This window comes from Diuraphis noxia, unplaced genomic scaffold (assembly GCF_037042655.1).
Source record: "Diuraphis noxia isolate RWA-SAM2 unplaced genomic scaffold, SU_Dnox_SAM2 contig0001, whole genome shotgun sequence".
NCBI classification, from domain to species: domain Eukaryota; kingdom Metazoa; phylum Arthropoda; class Insecta; order Hemiptera; family Aphididae; genus Diuraphis; species Diuraphis noxia.
The window spans coordinates 14680078-14705900 of NW_028301711.1; the positions used below are offsets into that span (position 1 = coordinate 14680078).

The 25823-nt window shown below is 27.2% G+C and overlaps 1 protein-coding gene and 1 long non-coding RNA gene across 3 annotated transcripts; one reads left to right on the forward strand and one right to left on the reverse strand.

Annotated features, from left to right (window-relative positions):
• Positions 1-14727: 14727 nt before the first annotated feature.
• On the reverse strand, positions 14728-18871 carry LOC107169395 (uncharacterized). The gene is made up of 5 exons (XM_089216572.1): positions 18632-18871; positions 18440-18534; positions 17146-17254; positions 16257-17065; positions 14728-15585 (listed from the first exon to the last, which is right to left on the reverse strand). Exons 3-5 carry the CDS (start codon positions 17246-17248, stop codon positions 15370-15372), a joined length of 1128 nt encoding a protein of 375 aa, XP_089072698.1. The 5' UTR covers positions 17249-17254; positions 18440-18534; positions 18632-18871; the 3' UTR covers positions 14728-15369.
• Positions 18872-20602: 1731 nt separating this feature from the next.
• LOC149059894 (uncharacterized) lies at positions 20603-23263 on the forward strand. 2 transcript variants are annotated; one of them, XR_016189706.1, is made up of 2 exons: positions 20603-20738; positions 22842-23263. It is a non-coding gene; the product is annotated as an uncharacterized LOC149059894 (long non-coding RNA). The 2 variants fall into 2 exon arrangements; XR_016189705.1 differs by lacking the exon at positions 20603-20738 and adding an exon at positions 20781-20927.
• The last annotated feature ends 2560 nt before the right edge of the window (positions 23264-25823 follow it).

Consider the following 25823-nt stretch of genomic DNA (forward strand, 5'->3'; position numbering starts at 1 on the left):
TATATTAAATATTGTGTTTATGTATGTACCTATAGTTATTATTCATATTTAAAAATATTCAATACATTTTTAACTTAGTATTATCAGTTAAATGTTTCGAAGTATAAAAGTTACACCTTGACTTAAATTTTTTTATATACAATCAGTTTATTATTTATTCATTATTACAAATAATAATCATAATTTATATTACACAATATTATGATGTACATGGATCACATATTATATTATATTATATTATATAGGCACATTAGAATAAAATTTTAATCTTAGGCATCCCACTCTCAGATGACAGATTTTTATGACTGTAGTTTAAAATATATTTGGCTCGTACATAATATTTTTTAATTGCGGTAACACTTGTATGATATTCTAAAGTTCTAAGAAATCACTAACGTTCACATATAAAATATTTAATTCCGAAACAGCTATTTTAATAACGTGATAATGATTTAATACTTTTTCTTAAATTTAAGCAATTTAAACTCATTTTTGATAAATTATATTATTATTCCTAAAAAAAATAATTTATTATTATTATGAAATCTAAAAAATATACACATATATATATATATATATATATATATATGTATGTATGTATAAAATATATATAATATGTATAGGTATATATGAGTTCAAAGGAATATGAATATAATATTGTGTTTAATATAATAATAGTATGCCATCTACCATTTGAACTTAAAATACAATTATTAATTTTTAGGGTTCCGTACTTCAAAAGAAAAAAACGGAACCCTTATAACATCACTTTGTTGTCCGTCCGTCCGTCCGTCTGTCAAGAGCGTTTTTCTCAGGAACGCGTGGAGGTATCAAACTGAAATTTGTATATGATACTCAGGTCTACTGTCCCTGGAAGCTGTAGAAAAATCAACCTTCTAAGCCAACGCAATCAAAAGATACAGCCATTTAGGCCGCAAATTTCCGCAAATTTTCGAAACTCGCACGGGAATCAAAACCTACAGGGTACTTCCCGTGAACTTAGAATCTTGAAATTTCGTACGAAGTCACGTCATATAGTACAGATATAGGAAAAATTACGAAAACCGTAAATTTTTAGTTTCATCATATAAAAAAAAAATATTTTTTTTTTTTCAAATAATTTTAAACTTCTAATCCTTTTCCTCACGAACGCGTATTTATGATCCTCCAGCTTTCCATATTTTGATGTTATAAATTTAATTTTGCAATAAAAATACCATAACTATGACTCGATTGTCGTGATGGGTGAACTTTTACTTATATACCTACAGGTTTGTACGGACTACGGAACCCTCGGTGCGCGAGCCAACTCGCACTTGACCGGTTTTTTGTTTTTATAATTATTATTGTTATTTTTTATTTTTGTCCAGATGCTGTTAAATCAATGAAACACTTGAATAATGTATCATCAACCGATGAAATTGAAAAATTCATAAAGTATTATCTCATTCAAGCACCATTCAACATAAAAAAGAAATATTTTAGTGCATACGAATATCATTTAATTTATTAATTATATTATATACAGTATAATATAGCTAGGCTAGGTTTGCCTACTTATAGCATATTAGGTATATGATTAGCTATATATGAATACTTATATTTCAACAATACTATTATTATTATATATTCTAAATAAATGTAGGTATACATAATTAATGTTTTTACTTAGGTATTATATAATTTGTTATAGAAGCCTAACAATCATGTTATAAATTAATTGAATATTTTTGAATGAATAATCAAAAAAGATAAATAGTATGCAATTATTATATTTTAAATTTTAATTACTAAATATTCTATTAATTAATTATAAAATCGCTGTAAATGTACCTATATAAATATTTTTAGAATATTTAAACTAGAAAACTGATGACAAAAAAAATATATTAACGGTTATTATTGGTGTTAAAAAAATATATTTTCAATATTAAACAATATTGAATCAATATTAAGGAATTTTGAAAGGGTACTTAACATACCTTGACAATTAAAGTTATTTTAAACCTTTAAGTATATATAATTATTTCTTATTGAGTTCCTTCCATGTCATTTCACATTTATAGCAGGGGAGACTGGGGACAAAAGTTACATTTTTCACTTAATTATAAATTTAAAAAAACTATTAATTATTTTCAAATAAAACCATTTTCATTTGATAGAACAAATTAATACCTCTTAATACCTTTTAAATGGCATTATAATATTTTCATAAATTTAGTTTAAACATAAGATATTTAAAAAAAAAAATGTTATGTTTCTTTTGACCCCTTGCTAGGTTCAAAAGTAACATGTATTGGGTACAAAAGTACCATGTATGGTAATAGTATATTAAAATATCGATAATCAATAACATTAACCATTAGATACATATTATTATATTCAAACAAGATACAAACAATTATACAAATTATTACAAAAATGTGCCAGAATTTGTACAGCCACTGCAGTATGCAATTTATATTAGATATCAATACAAACTATTCATAAACAAAAAAATATATATAATAGTCTAGAAGCTAAAATCTTATTAGAAAACTAACAAAACAATGCATTTAAAATATAAATATATTTAATAACTTGCATGTGCCAAAACTTACAATTAAGACACTGAACCATTTTAAATCAAAACAAAATATTATTTATATATAAAAAAAAAAAATGATATATTATATAGTCAGTCTCGACAGTAAAATTTTCCATGTGCCAAAACTTACAAATGAGACACTAAAACAATTTATATCAAAACAAAATATTATTAATAGCAAAAAAATATATATATAATAAACAGTCTTAACACTGAAAACTTGTAAGGAAATTGACAAAACAATATATTTAAAATAAAAATATATAAAGTAACTTTCATGAGCCAAAACTTACAATACATGCAGGGGCAAATTTAAGGCACTGCAAACTATGCGGCCGCATAGGGTGGCAAAGTTTTGAGGGTGACAAAATTATGTTGAAAATCTATTTTGATTTTGTAAAATTATAGGTACATAATTTTTAAAATTGTATATATCCCTTAAAAATCTTGAAAGTGTGGATTTTGTATTCGTTTATATTTAGCAAAATAATATATATTTTTTCCTAGGAACTCGTCTACGACAACGACGGTAGTATTGTATTATAGCTTATCTTATCGTTTAAGAAATAAAGAAGAAGAAGCATCAGCGAATGATAATTTTAGATTTAATACATTGTATGTTATACTTGATGGATTATCTACTGAATTGAGTAATAGATGAAAAGCATATGAAACTTTCTGCAAACCGTTTGATTTCTTTACTAAACTTCATAAATTGGAAAACTCTGAAATAATGGTTAAAAGCAAATGAGTTATGTTTTATGTTTCATTTACAAAACAGACTTAGAAAAAAATTAATTTATTACTGAACTACATTTTCGTTCTCATCAAATTACCTACAAGTTTTAATGAAAAGAAAATTACACCATTATTAGTTATAATTACAAGCATAATTTATTACTATTGCTTGTAATTTATGAACGTAATATGAAGGATCTATATCCAAATATTGAAATTGCCCTTCGAATATTTGTCTCAACACCAACTACTAATTGTATTTTCGAACGTTCGTTTTCTGTGTTAAAACGAATGAAAAATTATTTACAAATTTTCGATCAACAATGTCGCAAAAAAGATTAAATTCTTTGGCCATATTAACTATATGGAAAGTGATTTAACGTCATCATTAGAGTATGGAGTTTGGAGACATTATTGATGATTTCTCAAAAATGAAATCTAGAAAAAACCTATGTAAACTGCAAAAATTAAATATGAATTAAAAATTTAAATATTAAAATAAAATAAAATGTATTAATTTAATTAAAATAATTAATTATTTAAACTATTTAAAAATCTTAATTTAAATCTACAAGTATTTTTATTACAAGCATCTGAAGTTATAATTTTGACAAAAATTGTAAAAATCACAATAACTTTCATAATATTTTGTAAAAAAAATGTTGTTAATATTTATATGAAATTACATAATATACTGATATACCTATATATTTGGAAGAAGAATAATAATGTAATTCTAAAACATTATTCATGACGACTTAAAACTTTTCCTTATAGTATTATAAGTTTTACTGTAGGCAATGCAATTTTAAAAAATGAGTAAATTAATTTTAAGCTATTATCTAATTATACCGTAAACCAATTAAACTTTCTACGGTAATTGGTATAAGTGGTATTGACTCAAAATTGAATGACAATAGTATTATAATATGATATAAATATACTGTTGTAATAATTTAAATATATTTAAAATATAATATAATAAATAATTTTAATAATTATCAGTAACATGTAGATTAATACTAATTAATAGTCTGTCTATAATCTATATAAACTCAGATATTTATTTTTTATTTTATCCAAATGATTTAGTAAAATGTTAGTAGACTTCTTGGGTAAAATACTTTTTAAAAGTATTTCGAATACATATTCCGATTACTTAAAAAAAAGTAGGTATTCAGAGTGTATCTATTAGTTATACATTATATTCAAATTCAGAGGTGCAACTTAGATCTGTTTTCTGGGGTGAGGCAGGGGTTATACATTAATATATAATAGGTATACAGGCATCCATTAGTTTATTACTTATTATAGGGAAATCCTGAAATCATAATAATATTATAGTATCGTCATCACTAGCCTGTTGCTACAAAATTGAAAAATAACATTACTGCCCCACTAAAAATAGTAGAAAATAAAATAATATATTACTAAATATAAAATCTTTTTCATATAAGTATACATCTATATTTAAATACAAATGCAATTTCTATGACGTAAAAAAATGAAATTATTTTTAAAATGTGAATGGACGTTAAAAAAGTATTCAATACATACTATTAAGTATAATGTATTTTTAAAGTATTCAGAATACTACTCAAGTCTGTATATTAGGTAGAAATTTTCAAATTTCAACTCTTGCAGTACCGATAAAACCAATCAATCCTATAGGGCCTATAGGTTCTTCCTTTAAGTACCCTCATATTTAAAGATTGCTTCATTTTTTTTTTTACTTTAAAAGTGTATATATTTGAAAAAACACATCAATGTAAAAAACAATTAATTCGTTACTCCACTTAGAATTTAAAATACTTCTAAAATGTATGAGTATTATTTGATGTTTGTATATATAACTACACCCTTATGAAAGTATAGTATACAGATAGAACCTCGATTATTCGGGTAACGTGTTTGCGATTATCCGGGCTCACTCTTCCGAACATTTTAAAATAAGTATGGGATTGTAGATAGGTAGGTATTATATAATATGTAATTATAATCGAACATTTTATATTACATAATACACGATATCAACAATCGTACATTTTTGCCGATAATTATATGAAGATAAGCAATATATAATTGTACATCGATCATTATATTTATCGAATCACCTTCAGTTTGCTTTTCTCCTTCGCTATCGCCGAACGTAACGTGTGGTATAACGTATTAATCTAACAATCCTGCTAAACAAAAACGTGTCGTTCTTTCTCTAGAGAAAAAAAGTGTTGATTATTAACCGGGCTGTAGATCATGGTGAAAACTGAAAGTGTTCAAAAACTTGCAAATGAGTTCGGCGTGGGTCAATAACAGATGACAGTACGTGACGTAATCGAACAAAAAAATAAAATTTTCAAGTTCATATCTTGTGCAGAAGTATCAGCTACTGTATTTATAAAATGTATACTTTTTATATCTTGTTATATTAGATTCTGAGCGGAGCGATGAATGTATTGATTTTACCATGTGTGTTAAAAAAATTTTTGTGTCTGTCATCACGTTTTGGGGCAGTAAAAGTGCTTCAATTTTTGATTTCAGTTCAGAAAGTGAATCTAATTGGTACTTTGGGGGGTCAAAAGTAAAAAGTTCTCAATGTTTTTCTAATTAATCGGGATAAACAAACTAAAAACTAAGGGGAAAACAGGAAATTTTATGCACAATTTGTTTTCAACAAAATCGATTTTAGTTTTTGAAGTAACGTTAAAACAACTGACCATACATTGATACATGAATTTTTTACCCAATGTTTATATAAGTATATTCTATCACCATCCAATTTTCAAAAATTTTCGATTTAAGTTGAACTATTCATAGGTATTTGCAATTTTCGATCATTATTAGTTTTTTTTAAATTAATATCGATAACAATTTATTTGTAGACTAGAAAAACTTGAAAATTTAAGACAAGGATCTTGACATATTGTTACAATAGCAGTTGAAAAATAAAATAAATTCATAGTCACCATTTTTTTTTATAAACGTTCATCAAAGTTTGAATTTTGACAAAATACGTAAAAATCACAAAAATTCGCAAATTATTTTAAGCTAGAAATTCATAAAAATTTTTCTTTTTAAATCCAAGATTTGAAAATTTAATACAAGATGCCTTACAAGTTTGTCAATCTTTATCACAAAAAATATGACCACCGGAAATTCGAATTAAATTTTTATGAGCATTTGAAATTTAAATTTTTATAACATTGGATTTTTACTGGATTTCACATTTAGCGAATTTTTTATTTTGGTGTAACTCTAAAACAAATGACCGCATATACTTGAAATTTTCACTGAATGTTTGTATAGGCTTTTTCTATATTTTATACAATTTTTAAAATATTTAGATTTGTTTTGAGCTGTTTATTGACATTTTAATTTTTCAACTTTTTTTAGTTTTTTTTTCTATAAATATCGATAAAAATGTATTTGTTGGGTAGAAAAGCTTGAAAATTTAATACAAGGCTTATGACACATTGTAACAATAGCAGTTGAAAAACATTAAAAATATATAGGCACGATTTTTTTTACAAGCATTCAAATTTTAATTTTGACAACATACGTATTTTACTAATTAAAATAAGACACCTTCAAGTGGTTATATTATTTAATTAAATAAAAAACATTGATATTTGACAATATTTAATTATTTTAAGCTATTTATTGATATTAGAAATTTTAAAAATACCTAAAAAAAAATCATGCTTAAGTATTTTTGATATTTATAAATTTCTATTGTAACAATATATCTGGAGCCTTTAATTAAATATTCATAGTTTTTCACGAATAACGTTCTATTGACATTTATAAAAAAAGCGGGTAGAGTGGATGTCGCTCTGCTGTACATTAGGGTGTGGGGTGGACCTTTGACTAGGGTAAGTTAGATTTGAATGCAACGATAGGTATCATTGTATACGAAAAACGATTCTGAACGGAGATGATTTGTCAGTCTAGGATATATTATATTTAAATATTGTCATATATTCTATTTTGAAACAAATATTTTATTTTTCAATTAGGACGCATTTTGCATAAGGCATGGTTAATAATTTTTTCGAAAAACATTGCATGTAGTTATCATAATTCATTATACCTTATATTATCATAGATATACATTACATATACCTGGTTTGAGGATAAATCGTTATCGTTACGCGATTTTCCATAAAAATTTAAAATTCAAACGCACTTAAAATTTGCCCTATAATGATGCTTCGAGTTTTCTCTATAGCTACTTGAAGGAAAACTTAGTGTTGTATTTTTAATCCTAAGTTATAAACACCAAAACTTTTATGATCTTTCAACTTCAAAATTACTTGCAAATTTTCGCGTTTTCGACAGATTTCATAAAAATTTAAACAATAAACGCTTATATAAAAAAACTGTGCCTATGTATTCTTATGATTTTTAATCAGTATAAGAATAACTTATGAGAAACTTTGTATTAAATTTTCAAGTATTCTTCAACAGTAAAAATTGAATTGAAAAAAAAAAGTTAACAATTTTATTATAATTTTTGTATAGTTAGCGATTTAGCGATATCAGTTTTTGTTCTTTTGTGATTAGAAGAATAGGAATAAGACAAAACAAATATGTGCAAATATGTCCTTCGAAGTGGTGCACATGATACACTCTATACCTATATTTAAATAATTATCATGAAAAAAGAAATTGAGCATGTTACTTTCGCCCCGTGATACTTTTGTCCTCGGTTTCCCCTATGTTTAATTAACATTAATTTAGTATTTTATTTGAAATCTAATTGATTGGCAATACTTATTCATGGTTAAACATTGATTTGCCTACTTTGATTTTATGTTTATTTAATATTTGCATGCAATGTGGGTAAATGCGTTTCTAACTAATATTCGCAAGTATGGTCAGGAATTAGGTTTAAATCAAAATTCGAAATAAACATGATAACCAACGACAAATTATTCATAGTCAGATTACAAGATTAGTTTTCGGAAATATCATTAAATTCAGATTACAGACTCATGACAGATTTTTTTATGCTATTCATTTGTATAATGTTATCTTTATTTGTTCTCATCGTTTCAATGATCGTTATCATTGCACGCCAGTAACACTACATTCCAGCAGTCAAGCGTATACGCTTCCGGTTCGTGCGCCTTAATTATATAGTATAATGTAAATTTTACACGTCGACGTCGTGTTAGATAAGATCGTATGATTTAGTATATTGTTATAATTTTTTTGGTTCACCAGTAGGTACCTACTTAGTGAATGATATTTATTCGACTTAAATCTTTGAATGTCGATGTGTACCTATTGACTAACGAGTATAACAATGAGGGTGATCCACCCTCAGTGTGCGGTCCGTCAGATATAGGTGTTATGGGTAAACTGGGAGAGGTTTACTTGTCGTGAACGTTATTATACCGAAGGTCAAGGTCCCGGAATGCTATTACAAATAAAATAAAATATATACCGATAAGAGGGGAGACAGACAATAACATAAGAGTACCTATAACGATAATCCGTAAAATATATGTGATATTACCTATTATGCGTTGAAGAGACCCCAGTACCGACATTAAAAATATATGAGACTGGTTCTAATGCTTTCCCATAAAAACATAATATATTATCCACCCCTGTCACCCCGAGATGTCGTTTCCCGCCAGTGTTTTGTCACTAAGCCCCTTTAACGGCCAATACGTCTGTGTTAATTCAGTTACAGGCAGTTCAAAATAACTAACACAATACAGAAAAAGATCATATAATATATTATACAGATATGAAGTACGAATGGTCGTGTTAAGGAAAGGGTCGAACGAACTCACCGAGATGTAGAAACAAAACACATTATATCAGTGGTATACCCAGGTAGAGGCTGAGTGGAATTAAGCTCCCACCCCCATCATGTTATGATATACATTTTATATAATAAAAGCCTAAGTACAAACCATACTACTTCTGAAAACGGTTTTGAAGATAGATTTTATATACCATCAATTATGTATGGAAAATATTACGGTTGTGAGATAAAGCATAACGATCTAGTAAATGTAGTGGATATCAAATTCTGATTTATTTTCTTAAGCCCCCCCCCCCCAACAATAAATGAAAAAGCCTGTATTATATCAAATCGCACATGACACACTCTCCGTTATGGCTGTTGTGAATCAAATAATTAATAAATGTAATAAATGTATTAAATGATAAAACATTAATGTACATTCCTATAGTTTGAGTTTTAAAATAAAAAAAAATAAAAATATTTTTGAGAATGATGCCACATAATATTAAGGGTGGTTTAGTGGTTATATAATAATACATTATATAAACGAATACATCATTTAGTAGTACTTGTATTGTATTCGTTTCGAATAAATAACCTTAAAAGAGTCGCGGACGCATCTATAGCTGTGAACCTGTTAGACATTCCAAAATACTCTACCCATAGGCGCGATTTCAAAAAAAAAAAAAAAAAAAAACTGAGGGTGCTTACCTAAGTTCTACATTTTCTAGACATTTAAATTAAATTATATTTATAAGGTACTAATGGATTTTTGAGCAAACATTTTTTTACATTCTAACAGTTTAACATTGACCAATTAAGGTTACCACATTAATTTACACATTAATATACAGCTATTTACGGTCACCACCCTTATCATTTTACTCATGGAAGCGGCGCCTCGTGAAAAAAACAAAATTTCTTAACTCATTAAATCCATCAGGTCTCCCTCCTCACACAAACTTGATTTAAAAATTGGTGCATCTATTATTTGCATGTGGAATTTAAATGCTCTCAGATTGTGCAATGGAACGAGATTAAAAATATTATCTTTGAAAAAAAACCTTATTGAAGCTGAAATTCTTACCGGTTCAGCGAGTGGTCAAATTGTATATATCTCAAGAATACAAATGATAACAAACGAGTTTCCCTATATTTTATTCATATTGCACTATAAAAAATATTTTATACATAGGTATTATAACAGTTTGTGTACAATAGCTTATATAATAATTGCATGTATTCTTATTCTTAAATTCTTTCAATTAAATTAAATTTGTAATACCAGAAACCACTTTCTGAAGTTAAATAACTAATTAGAATAAGGCAAAATAATTAGGGACATAATTGGAACTTTGGTGAGCCAATTAAATATCCTGATACCGACTTTTCAACAAAAAATTAATTTTAATTTTAACTTGATGTGTACCGGCGCGTTGTTATCCTTAATGAAGAGAGAGTAAGGACGTGTTTCGAAAGAATATACGTAAAAATGCTTCTTAAATGACTAAAATATATGTTTATTACTACGAAAACTACAATTTACTGTATTCTATTGCTTAATTTACTCTTGACTTATTACATAGATTTTCTGTATAACAAAAGTGGTTCTGACTGAGTGCGCCTAACTCAACGACTACCTGGGCGGCCGTGACCAAGGGGTTTCTCTGTGTAACGGCCAGAGTAGGAATTTCTGGATCAGCAGATTCCAGCTCGAGCTTCGAGCGTCCGTTCCCGTAGTCACGTACGCCAGTATACATATCATATTACTCTAATATAGCTACATACAATGCTTAAATATAACAAACTTTCTAATTATTATAAGTATATTAGCTACAGTATGTAGACATAAAGTAATAAAATGGTTCATTTTTTATTATTTTAGAAGGTGCTTAAAAAAAAACTAATGTAATACCTACCCACATAACAATGATAATACAATTATAATGTTAATACTTAATAATCAATTATTATGTTATATTTAAAATTAATTTTTTACATAGTTCAGAAGAATCAATTTAAACAAATAGTAATTTTATTTTATTATATATATTACTTATTTTTATACTAAATTGTTTAATAAAATAATTAAGCTTGATGTATTTTGTATTTATATAAATACCTACTTACTTCCTTGATAATTTAAAATATATATTTACTTATATTTTTTAGGATACCGATACAATAAAAAAAAATTCTGTTCAAAAATACACAAAATGTATCAATATTGACATAAATGACTGGGAAAATGCTAATGAATTGACTAAACATGAAGATCTATTAAAGATAGTAAAGCATGAAATTACATTATTTAATATTGCTTGTGTTTGGAAGTCAGAGATTTTAAATCAAGGAAAAAATAAAATTATGACTATTAGTTATGAAAATTGAAGACTTCAAGATTGTAAAAGCCATGAAACAATTGATATACGTAGACATGAGAACATGATAATAATTGATATTTTAACAATTCCTGACTACTTATTTTTTTTTTTTTGAAAGATAACCACGATAAATTATATGAAATTTCCAACAGTAAAGATATAGATTCACAACTAGAAAATTTAATGTTAAGTACTACTCCATGGTCGATAGCATTTAATCCATTAAATAAAATACAGCTACCAATTATTGTGAACAATGAATATTCTATAGGAAAAATATTATATTTGTTTAAAGATATATTGTCAGGTAAAAAAAAATATGCATTTATATGTACACTACCAATATTACCTGAAGGTGGAGAACTATTAATTTACAAATATTTAAGTACAAAAGATAAAGATTATTGCAGTGATCAGTAAAGATGGTTATACAAGGGTGATAATAAAGCCAAAAACAATCCAGTATTGAAAACATATTAATAAATACAAATAGCGACAGGTAAAACAAGGTCATCTCAAAATAATTTCGAAGACATATATATCAAATAAAAAATACTGAAGACAATATACAGCTAATTGTAATTATTTATTACTTAGGGTCTAAGAGAGCAATTATTGATTTACCGCATGGAAATACAACATCTTCAAGACCATTTTTGGGGACAATGCCATCGGGCATCGACAAAGGAAATCATTAAAAGTGAACTACGTTCAAAGGACGGACCCCAAGAAACTTATAAAACAGTTTGTGATACAGTTATAGACAATATTAATAATAAGTATGTTGTCTTTGAAGACATTTAAATGGTTGCATGTCCCAGAAATACCAAACAAGTAAAAATTTTTAAATACAATGAATTAAATAAACTAGCTGTATCAAGGGATGAAATTTATAGTTTATTAGAATTACCTAGACAAGATTTTGAAAATGTTATTCGTGTAATTTAAATGTACCCTGAAAGTAATGTTATTTTTAGTGAACCATCTTGTATAGAATTGGCTAATGATTTATTAAAATGCAGCTATATAAACCAAAATATTTCACAGCTTGTGTCCTATAATACAACATTTAATTTGGGAAATTTTTATGTCTCTATTTTAGTTATGTGTAATACACACATTGTAGGAGATCCTATATTTCCAGTGCTTTTTATGGTTCATGAAAAAAGCTATTGCAAACTCACGAACTTTTTTGGGGAAGTTTTATTAAGAAACTCATTCATTTAGATAAATATGGGCTTAATATCCCTATTATAACTGACAGAGAAAATAGTATTGTTTCTGCAATTTTAAAACCAATTGATATTGCAGAAATTAAATTGATATTTAGTTATAACCACTTGATCCAAGATATAAAACATTGGTTAAAATCTAATAATACTACCCAAGATGATATGAAAATATATACTCATGAAATAAAATATTTATTAAATACTAAAAATGAAAATGAATTTGAAAACAAATTAAATAATTACAAACTGAAATGGTCTCAACCATTTTTAAAATATTTTGAGAAAAATATTGAGTTTGATTTAAAAAAATCAGATGTACAGCTTTTAAAACAGATAAATTTGCAGAATTTTTCAATAAAACTCGAACCAATAAAACAAAGAGTGCTTGAATAAAATGGTAAAACAGTGGAACGACTGGAAGAATTGCCATTAGATGCATTAGTTCTCTCATTATATAAAATGCAAATATTTTATGTAAAAGAATTAAATTACTGTTACAGGAACATGGAAGATTACCAACTTAGAGAAGAATATCAAAATAAAGTTAATGACGTAAATATTCCTACTTAAAGTATTCTAGACATTACAGAAAGTGTAAAGAACATTAAATGAAACAGAATTGAACCTAAATCAATTATTGAAAAATAACCTACTTATAGAATAACATAAATATCAATGGGTAACTATATATTGGAAAATAAGTTAATTGATTTTTCACCTCATTTGCAGGTATATATTGTACGTAATGCTTTTTCTAATAAGACACATGTTGTGAGTAAAATTGTTAAGAAATTTCAACGCACGTGCAGTAGTAAAAGTACAGGAGATTGTTACCAAATTTTTATCTATCAAAACTCAGACATCATAAAGTGTTTAAATTATCAGTTAAAAAAAAAATTGAGGGAGAAAAGTTCCTATACCAGGTGACATCGATGTGGACAAAGTCATTAGGGCGGATGATTCATTGAAAGCTGATAAATTACTTTTAAAATCTTCACAAAATTAGAAAATATTTTGATAAAACAACAGTGTCAAAGACTACAGCTAAGATTATAAAAGTAGCAGTAAGTCAAAGTATAAATGATATTAAAAATATTGATACTGAATTAAAAGTAGTAGAATTGCAAAAGTTTATACTAAATCCTTTAACTTTGTCAAATGATTTTAAAACTTTATTGCCTAGTGAGTGGATAAGTTCATTTATAATTGATGATGTGATCAGCTATTTAATTATTAATTATGAAAAAGATAAGTCTATTCTGTGTATCCCTTCTGATATAATATATCAAAATGTTTATGCTATGCAAGATAATACTAATATTTTACAAAATTTCTAGACACTGATATTTTAAAAATGGATTTAATTTTCATAATCATAAATACACATTTAAGAGAACATTGGATTTTAGGTATAATTCATTTAAAACTTCAAATGATAATTATTTTGGATTCGCTTCTTTTTCTGTATGAAAGAAAAGACCGTTTTCTTCGCTTACTTCTAATTTATTTATTTATTTTTATTTATTTATACTAGAATACTTCAAACTATTGCTACAAAACAAATTTAAAATTTGACTTGAGTGAATGGAAATGTGTGTATGCTAATGATTCAATATAGCAAATCAACATGTTTGATTGTGGTTTGTATGTATGTTTAGATGCATTTTGTTACATTACTGATACATATTTCTTTAACACACCTTCAAATGATGGTAGAGAATGGCTCTATTTTAATTCTAAAAAATATTCAGAATTAAACAATAAGAAATGAATACAAGATCATACATATTTCAAAAAATATGAAACCAGACTTTTGAATTTCATAACAACATTTAAAAAAATAATAAACGACTAAATAGATGACTTTTTTTACAATTCATTTCATTCCAATTCAGCCTTTTATTAACTATTAAATCAAAAACAAAATAGGGTAAATTAATACATATTATATGATACTGTACTATTTTTAGTTTTTACTGTTTAAGATTGTTTTAATGAAATTTTGATTTATTATATTATACTGATCTTTAGATATAAACGAAGTGAGGACATATAAGTGACATAGCAATATGGACAGACACTCAGTTAAAAACTTTAGAAAATCTTAAATCTCTTTTAACCTGAAAAAAGAGACTAAAAAGTAAAACTGTAGACTTACGACATAAAAATTAACAATTGAAAAGTTGTATTATACAAAAAATGTGAATTTATGTCCTAAAATTCAGTGCTTAAAACACCACTAAACATAAACATATGTTCAATTGCAAACCTTCCTTAAAGTCAAATCTAGGCAGAAAAGTTAAATGAGACCTCAATAGATGTGATAAGCCAGTAGCCAAATTTTATAGGAAAAACCAACAAACGGAATTTGTATTAAAAACATGCAATTCACTTAAAACACATCAATAAATTTAACAACTAAAATTATACCGTTTTACTTGCTACATGGATCTAATCTAAAACCATATGTCACAACATTTTAGAAACACAGTAAACCCCCCTCAAGGTTACAGAAATTAGAATAATTAAAAAATATTAGTGAACAACTCTCGAAATTATTAGTTGTAAATTACACAGAAAATACAAAACCATGTAATCAGTGTTATCAGATGTATCATCTTGTTTTATCATTTGTTCAGTGTTTCTCGTCAACTCAAATCCAACATTAGGTTAAAGAGAAGTCGATTGTACAATTTCAGGTGCAGGGCTAGATGGTGGAGATGACAAGTCAATGTCATCAATGACTGTAGAATTCCTCAATAAGTTACGTTGATGATTGTTGATTCTTTGACGACGGTTATGACTACGTACAGATTTGTCAAAATGTATCTGCTGAATTGGAGGAGTATTAATTATTTGTTGTTGTCCTTGTTGTATTTGGCATTGCTGAAAATGAGTGTTCAAATTTAACACAAATAAAATCATGATTATTATTTATAATACTATTAATTTAGTTTATACCAAACCTACATTACATTTAGTCTACAAGAATATGTTAATAGATACCTAATATAATTAAAATCATTGTTAAATTGGTTAGCTTACTAACTGAAGAATCGAAATAATATTGTTATAGTTGTTAGTCTTAAATAAATATAAAACAATTATTTCTTATATATATATATCATATATAATAGTCATAGGCGTGCGCACAGGGGTGGGCCGCGGCCCCCTCTGCGGCCTCTGGCTTTTTCTTTAATAAATGCATAGATATGTATATTATACTAGACAGCGAAATTTTTAGATTTTACAAAAAAAAAAAGTGAAGCCAGTTTTTTAATCTAATAGTATAAATAAAATATAAATGTGATTAAGTTATTATTTTATTAATTAATCAATTATCATCACACAAGAATCTTTAGTTCGGACCTTTTTAAGGGGCCCCCCCCGCGGTCAAAGTCTGCGCACGCCTATGATAATAGTATGTAAGAGAACAGCAGTTCCAAGCGCACAATAAATGATGCATTTGAACAGATTGTGAATACAAGCAATTATTTTTTTTAAGAAGAAATATTATTAAAGAAGTTTAATATACTAGGTTGTTATATAACACATACTTTTTTGTTTTCCGACAATTTATTTTCATTGGTACTCATCATCGCTGGCATACTTTGTGATACCATAGAGGTTGAGGCTGTTGATGTTTCAAAAACGGTATTTCCAACATGTTCGGTTTGAGGAGATTTGTGGTTCAGCAGGAGATGTGAGTAATGTTCCTTTGTTGGCCAATACACCTCAAAATTTGTTTTTGGCTTAAAATACTTCTTGATATCATCAAGATTAGCCATTGTACAAGATTCACTTTCAACAAACTCATTCAATGTACCTTGGATTAGACAACAAAACTTGAGATAGGCCAAGTTAAATTTTTCTATTGTTATTGATGTATTCGATAATAGTTCAGTATTCCCATCAAAGAATATTAATGGAACAAATTTTTGATTATTTATATTTATGTATGGTACAATAAATCCAATACCTATTCGGATAAAACCAAATTTGTCATAAATCTTTTCTTGTTCGCTCATTAATGTCTTATAACATACTTCTAAGAATGTATACAATTCATAAACATCTTCTAACTGGATCATCAAATCTTTTCCAGTAATGAACCATATTTTTTTAAACACACAATTAGCATGGTCATAGTTGATACTATTTAATAAATTTGCTTCTACATCTGTTATGGAACAGCTTCTCAGTGATGTGCAAAATTTATAAATATCTGGATGTAAATTATCCAAGTAATTGCTCAGTAGATTCATTTCAATCATTCTAAGGGAGGAGAACTTTACATGTACACCATTTATTAAACGTATGATACACGGTATAAAAAATCTGTCAGCTAATGTCCAACAAAATCTTCCTGTATTGTACAAAAGAACATAAAATATAAAGTATCTTTGTAAGAAAATTTAAAACATAAATTAATTTATGATTATTTACCTTTGATGCTTTCAATGTCTTCTGGGTATTTAGGTATTTGTTGTTGATTCTTCTCTTTTAGTTCAATAGCCATTGATTCAATTTCAGAATTTGTCACCATCATTTATAACTGTAATAAAATTATGAAATCATGTTTCAATATTTAATTTATTTTAGATATAATGTTATTCATTTTAATTATATTGATAATTTACAGTTACGTTGACAGGTTTTTTGTGATATATACTAATTGCGGCCCAAATTTTAGTAATTAATAATTTTTGGAATATAAAATTAAATATTCTAAACTTCATTCTCTTTCCTATTTAAAAATAAAATATACTTTACTATAGAATCAGTATTTGATAAATGTAAATAATAAAATATATTGTATGAAATATTTTTAAGTGATATTAAGTCACTGGTGTTCACTGTTCTGAGGTATTTCTATTAAATGTGTGAATTTATAATAGAATACCTAACAGTTAGTAATAGTTTGTGCAGTAGTCATTGAGTATTCTGCCTTTTATCTGACGGTTACTTAATAACAAAATGTACTAAGGCAGGCAGCCAAAAACTTAGCGGTTGTCTAAAGCAATAGATTTTTGAAGAAAGTCTAACATTTTAGACCATAAACTGGTAAGAAGTGCCTAACATTTATTTATTCTTTGAATTTTATACAATCATTAAAAATATTTTGTAATACCTTTATAAATATCTATAAATACCTAAAAATTTTTTTAAAAAACTAACGGTTTACTTGAAAAATCTCTTTTATCTATATAATATTATAATATGTACTCTAAGAAAAATTAGTCTATTATTATAAACTGTATTATAATGATCGAGAAATATTTAGTTTCCAATGATTTGGTTTTAGTTGTAATATTCTAAAGTGTGAGAATCTGGCGAATTATGTGGTAGTCACATCCAGATCATGTCAAAGTGTATGCAGTACACGCTGCACTATAAAAAAAAAAGATGATCAATATTGTGCGACAGTATAAATCCATCAATTTATAATATCATTATATTATTATCTATTATACATTTTAATGAGAAAAAACAGATATCAAAAGATGTGTGAAACTAAATTAAAATCAAAATGAACAATTTTCATTACAAAAGCCTGCTATATACACTATATACAAAATGTATTATTTTTATAAAATTTTAAAATTCAATTTATAGTTGATAATTGTTTTAAAAATAACAGTTTATGCGGCCTAACTACAAATTGTGCTCAATTATAATAATAGCAATAATCTGAGCACAGTTTGAAACTTACGATTTTTTTTTTTTATTATTTACTTACATCTCAGTTCTTTTCATTTATTACTGTTTCCATTTGTTTGACACTGAAGTTATCATTTACGGATTTTCTTGCTCGGTTTCTAACCTTGATAAACCCTTAAAAATAAATGTTTATTAAATAGGTAATAATTTTTATATTAATACAATTTCACGGAATAGTGCACAATACAATAAGACAAATACAATTTAGTACCATTGTGTTCTGTTTCATATTGCTCCACTAATTCATTTCAAGTATAATATTTAAAAAAATAAATACCAGAACGTAAAGTTTTAATGTGTAATAAATCTCACAATATGTATTTTTTCCTTTGAATTTATATAATAGTAAATTAATTACATTCATATAATTTCAATAGAAATTACGTTCCACAAAAAAAAAACCTGGTGGTTTTATATTGTCATTTTGACTAAACAAAATTGATGGAAATTTTGATAAACATGATCCACGTTATCAGGCCTAAGCTTTTCCAGAACTGAAACGTCTATCTATTTACCAGCAGCTGTGGCGATCCATAACAACGACAATTGTAACCGCGGTATCAGCGCGACAGCCGCCGCCAGCTGCGCGCGCCTCTTTAATTCAATATTGTATTATTTTGTATACTGCGCGTATTACCTCCACGACGCGATCGTCGATCGACGAACGCGCTCACTTTTTTCGGAGTTCGGAGTGTTCGGACGTACGTCGTCGCTACGCATCTCGCTCCTCGTTAGTTAACGCTCGAATACCATGGAAGCACTAAAAAACCATACACTTTGTTTATAGTTTTGTTATACTCGCATCTAAACGCTTTTGCACCCATCATTTTGTTTATGTTATTCTATAAAAGTGACTGAATTAATTTTTCTATTATACTCATTATTATAACGAGCTCTTAATACTTAATACTTATATACTTGTTGTTTTATTCATTATATTGGTAACCCGACTGAAACTGACCATTCGTCAACCCTACCAAATACCTAAACCCATAGGCGCAAATAGACAAATTATTTTGGGGGGGGGGGACTAAAGCTCCTCCTATAATATTTTCTAAAAATTATATAATATGCTCTGTACTAATTACTGACTTTTGAACTGGGGGAACGAAGTCTCCCCGTAGCTCCACTATGAACCCTGTAAACTACAAGTTCTTTTCCATGACTTTACAATAGGTATCTGTACCCAACTCCGGTATAATAACTAAGGCTGGCTCTTACTATGTCCAGTGAAGTGTCCGTTAACTTTAACCAGACATAGTAATAGCGGCCCTAAATACAATATTATTGAAAATTGATACCGAACCCAGTCGATTTATTTTTTAATAAATGCGGGAAGTACTTATTACTTATTTCAATTTATAATCCATACGTACCAGCAATTTAAAAAAAAACATAAATTATTAAAAATTAATTTCGACTGTTAATATTCTAATTATTAGGTACCTATACATTTTATAAATTTTAACATAATATAAGGAATAATTTTAGATTCAGCAGAACGCTTTACTTCAATGACTATTGATTCTATTCAACGATGTGTGTGTGTATTTTGTGTCAGTAGTGACCTTTTGGGGCAGTAAAATGATTCAATTTTATTATTTAGTAAGTAGTTAGTGTATGCTCAATACAACGAGTTTGATCAACTTTGCGATATTTAATTAACATTTAATTAATCAGAATTATTTATTAGTTTTAATAATAGTTGATGTTATTTCGGTATAATACCATAATATCTACCATTCTATCTTCTAAACATTTAAGTAGGCAGGGTTCGGCAGTATCGAAGATACAAATGTATATATTTATGTTACCGGCAAATACATAAATTAAGGAATTAATGTTAATGACTAGTCAATAACGATATTTCCGATCAAATTAGGCAGTACACGATATTAAGCGCGTTTTCGCGGAGGTACCTACCAAGAGCAGTTTACTATAACCCGTTTTGGCGATAATTTTATGTCAAAACTGTTTACTGTTTACTAAAATGTTTGGTGCTATCACTAAACGACTATTTCAAATTTCAAGTTGTTTAGTGTTTCTGGTACCTATGATCATACTTGTTATAATGCTTACTAGCACGGAGGGCTATCACTTTTAGACCAAATCGCGTTTTGCCGATGAACAAATTTGATATGCCATATCAGTAAACGATCGGCAAAGTTGAGCAAACTCTTTGCTCTCGGTATCTCCGCGAAAACGCGCTTATTGACTGGGTAATATCGTTAATGTCTGTAATTATCAGTTATTAATGATGCATTTAGAAATATTTCCTAGGTAATGAATATAACTCCGAGCTTTTTCTGGCATAATTGGTAAAAATATAATATCATTTATTTATTGGTTGGATTAGAAATGTTCTTGTGTTGTAAAATTGATTTATCGGTTTACCTGAGTATGATCAGTATGCGCTTTTCAGCTCTAATAATAACATGTCGATAGACGTACATTAGGTACCTATTAAGTAAAAGATAGCGATAACATGTATCTAGTATCCATCTATAGTAAGTACCTTCAAAGTCACGTACATTTCCCCAGCCCCACCCATATCAAATTTTCCAAATTTTCCTACGCCAATATTTAGCACGTCATTTGCATGAATTTGTACGACCGTTTCCGGAATTTGTACGGCACCGGTTTGCCCGGAAAATTCAATTTTCTACGGGTGGGGCTGGGGAAACGTTTCTCCCAATTAACCCACCCGAAAAAGCATCTTTTTCTTTTTTACATCTGTGAATGCCTACTTCTTACGAACAAACGCCAATTTTGGTTTAACAAAATTAATTTTTTTTTTTTCTAAAAATTCATTATTGTCAACATAAATATTTTCTTTGGTAAAAATCAGTTTGTTTTATTTAATTTTTGTAAAAATATTTGATTAGCAGGATTTCTTTCATTTGAAAATTCTAAAAAAAAACGTTTATGGTATTTCTCGAATTATATACAACAATATTTAATCATAGAAATAGCGTGTTGTATATTTTCACGCAACACAATAAATTTTTCTTTAAATTCTTACTGATTTTATTTGCATTCTGTATATTAATATATTCGCTCCATTGAACATGTTCGTGTATTTTGCTATGGTTTCATAATTTTTGAAATATAAAATTTTTAATTAGTTAATATAAGCAAACAAATTACAATTTACATTACACATTTCTTACATAACTAAAATATCACTATAAATATATAAATATTTTTTTTCTTTAATTTATCATTATCTATATTAAAAATCGTGTAATAAGGTAAATAATACAAGATTTTCCAGTTAAATGTTTAAGTTTTAATTATTCATATATAGCTGCAATTATAGGTTGAAGCTAATAAAAATTTAAAATAAAAATGTAATTCATATACAATTATTCAATTCAATCTATATTGTTTTATAAATACATTATAATTAAAAGTTGAAATAGGTAAGACTTATTGAGTCTTTATGAAAGTTATTTATAAATATTTCAATCAATTTTCAATTTCAAATTATCAAATTAATCATTTTTAAATATCAATATAAATAATAATATAATAGTTTTAATATTTTATTGCATCAAATGTTGAACCAATAAAATTACCGTATTGTCGTATTGTTATTGATGTGCGGAATGGTAATATTATGTCCATAGGACTAAAATATATAATATGCAGAGGTTCTATTTTTATTTGTTTAACATAATACTATTTATAAATATTACGGAAGTTCCTTTTCCATGTCAATTTCTGTCGTCATTAATTAAATTGTAAACTGCATGCACTAAACATTATACATAAATACATCAGTCAGTTGATATTAGTACATGTGAATTATAGTGAATAAGTGAATCGCAATTTTTTTTTACTGTAGAAGTTTCATAAACTTAATTATTATTATTTAAATCGCCAATTAATTTTTTTAAATGGTTGGACGTAAATGTGCTGTGCCGTCTACTACTATTATTGACGCTATATTGTACCTAATAATTCACTTTTTAATTTTGATAAAATATTATTGTATACATTCTATATTGAATTTTCCTTATTTTGAAATTATTTAGATAATTTTAAATAATCTATGTAAATATTGTATCCAAAAAAATTGTATGCCAATGGCCATTAACGTCGAGTACAAAGTACAACGTCTAAATCAAATACAAAAAAAAAAAAATTATTATTAGTTTTTAAAATTTAAACTTTTATACATAATATAATTTATTATAATTTAATTTTAATTTTACATTTCTATTTTCTATAATTTGAGTATGAATTACCTTCACAAAATTTAAAAGTTTCATTAATTAAAATTAAATTTATTATAAAAATAATTTCATCAAATAATATTATTGTATGTCTGGATATATATTTTTCAGCCAAGTCCTAAATGCATATTCAGTTAATAATGTTAAGATGTAATTAACTTATAAGTAAATCATTTTTTATAGGAGATTTGGATCCAGTGATTCTTCCAACAGGAAATTCTTTAAGAATTCAAAAGTCGAAGCAGCTTAAAGCCAACAGGAGAAATGATGATTCCTTGACAGCATTGTACATGATGAAGACTGAAGATGACTTTAAAGGTGTTATCAGAAATATAGGATGCGATCCATTTTTTGTCCATTACCATGCATATGAACAAATACATCTCTACCGAACTTTGACATTCAGGAAATTTCTTATTTGGCATATTAATAGCTGATGGCTGAGAAGTTCCCATTTTTAGAAAATAATTTACTAGTTCAGGTTCAACTTGTTCGAGTTTCAATGCGGCCAAAAAATGCAGGGTCATTAACTCATTGTCAAGATCACAATATCCTATAAAAAAAATAAGATTAATGAATTTAATAAAAAATTTTTTATAAGATATTAATTATTATGATGTTTTTTTAAATTAATTTTTATTATATAAATTCTACAGTTTTGGAGATTTATATATTTACTTTATTGTTAGAACTTGTATTGCGCTACCTCTAACTAGGTAGTACAAGGATAAAAATGTTTATTAAAAACCAATTTTTCTTTGAAAAAAAATACATTAAAGTAGAATGCAATTAAATTTAAACTTCATTAAGGTATTTAAAATAACTTTGTATGTCAGTAAAAAAATTCTTACAAATTCAATGAATCATGAAATTAATATTTTATTTATTTACCTTTGGGTACAAGTATTTCATTAATGTCATTTTCTAATGATATAACACCGACTTGTATACTACCGTTTTCTGTAATGTTCTCATTTAAAGATTCAACACTAACTTGAACGGTTCTTTCAGTTTGATAATAATCTTAAGAAAAAAAAATATAAATATACTACTGAGGTATGTACACACAAAAAAAAAACAATGTTCATTAAAATTGAACAATCAATAGGTATTACTTTAATAAAATATATTTAAGTAGATGATTAAGGAATTTCAACTGTGTATATTAGTACAATTCTTATTAACTCAATGAATCATAAAATTAATATTTTATTTATTTGCCTTTGGGTACAAGCATTTCATTAATGTTATTTTCTAAAGATTCAATACTGACTTGAACGGTTCTTTCTGTTTGACTATAATCTTTAAGTAAAAATAAAAAAAAATATCTATAGGTATTATAATTTATAAATACTAAACAATTAACATTTATATTTGTGTTATTAGTTGATTAATTTACCATTTAAAGCAATTGAGTTATTTAAGATGTCTAAATTATGATTCTTTATAATGTTTATACTTTTCTTATTGAAGAATGATTTAATATTTAAACACTTTTGTTTTGACTTAACAATTGTACACGTGTGAGTATGACGCAACCAATTGGTAGAATTCATTCCAAATTGTTTTTTGCCACACACGCATACATTTTGTAGCGAAGACATGGCGGAATAGAAGTTAGTTAAAATATTTTTACAAATCACTTTAACAAAACTCATAGAGACACCGGGACAGTGTGACTGGGTCACTACTATTCAGTTTATTTGTTATTCCACGTCTGTATTTAACAAGAATGTCAAGATACACGAACACGTATTACGGAATAAGAACAAAACTCACAACTAACCTAACGACTATTTACAAACGTGTAATAAACGATTACGCCGTGCTGTAGTGATCGGTGCGGCGCGCGACGGTTCCACTCCGCAGTCCGCAATCTCAATAGTCGAGCTCGAACGCACCGTCTAGTTCTAAAAATAAAATGGTTTTTCGTAGGGTTCATTCGGTGGGCCACGCATAGATAATATAATTCTTATATTATCTATGGGGCTACGGCAAATTCACAGATAAAGATCAGAAGATAATACATATTTTGAGATAAAACTATAGAACCTTAAAGTCCAACTCTAACTATAAAAACATAGGTACAAAGTAAACTGAAGTTTCTTTCTTCGGTGCAATATTAAAATGTACAGAATAATAAATTATATTCTATGGGTCCCCTCCCACACTGTCATAAGTGGCAACGAACTAGCTGATAAGGCAGCCAACGAAGCAATAACATCACCCAGCTCGGTACTAATAAATAAAATAACATTTCAATACGCACTCTCTAACATAAATAATCTAACTAAAAGTCATTGGCAAGGCTCGTGGGAGAAGACTCCAAACACAAATAAATTAAAAGAAATTAAACCGTCAGTCGACCCATGGAAAACTCCCCCATCCTCAGGTACGAAGAAGTAGTTACCACAAGAACCCGGATTGGACACTCTCGCCTAACACACCTACACCTCATAACAAAAGAAGACAGCCCGACCTGCGAACTCTGTGACAAAGCGCTGACAATTAAACACATCACGCTAGAATGCTCAAAGTTCACCAACTCCAGACAAATCCTCGGGAACCCATTAACTATGCAACAAGCACTTGGCGAAGATAACTCCAAAAACATATACGTTTTTTTCAAAAACATAGGCTTAGAAAAATTAATTTAGAAAAATAATTGAATGTACATATTATACTCTACAAAATCCCTCTATTGTCAAACATAATGTGTCCCCATAGCTTTAAGATCAATACTCTATAACTATTATTTTGTATTTTGTATTTACTGCAGGCTAATAACTTCAGGAGTTGAAGCCTTATTTAAATAAAAAAAAAAAATAAATAAATTATAATACTCATATTTTGTTCATTTGGATTTTAGACGTTTGAAATATTTGAATAAGTTTGATAACGACTTGCTAACCGCTGACTTCTAGCGGTCTAAAATTTGTTTTTATATATTTAGTATTTACAGACCAAAGACTTAATTTACACTATTTACAGTCTTGAATCATATGTACGCGTTTAAGTTTACAATTTTACATTATTTAGTAAATTCATATGCGCCATCATCATATTCTGTTTGGCGTAATGAACTTAACCAATAATCAGTGTAAATTCAAACACACGCATACGGAACACAGCATAAGCATAACATAATCGGCGCAACAATTACTG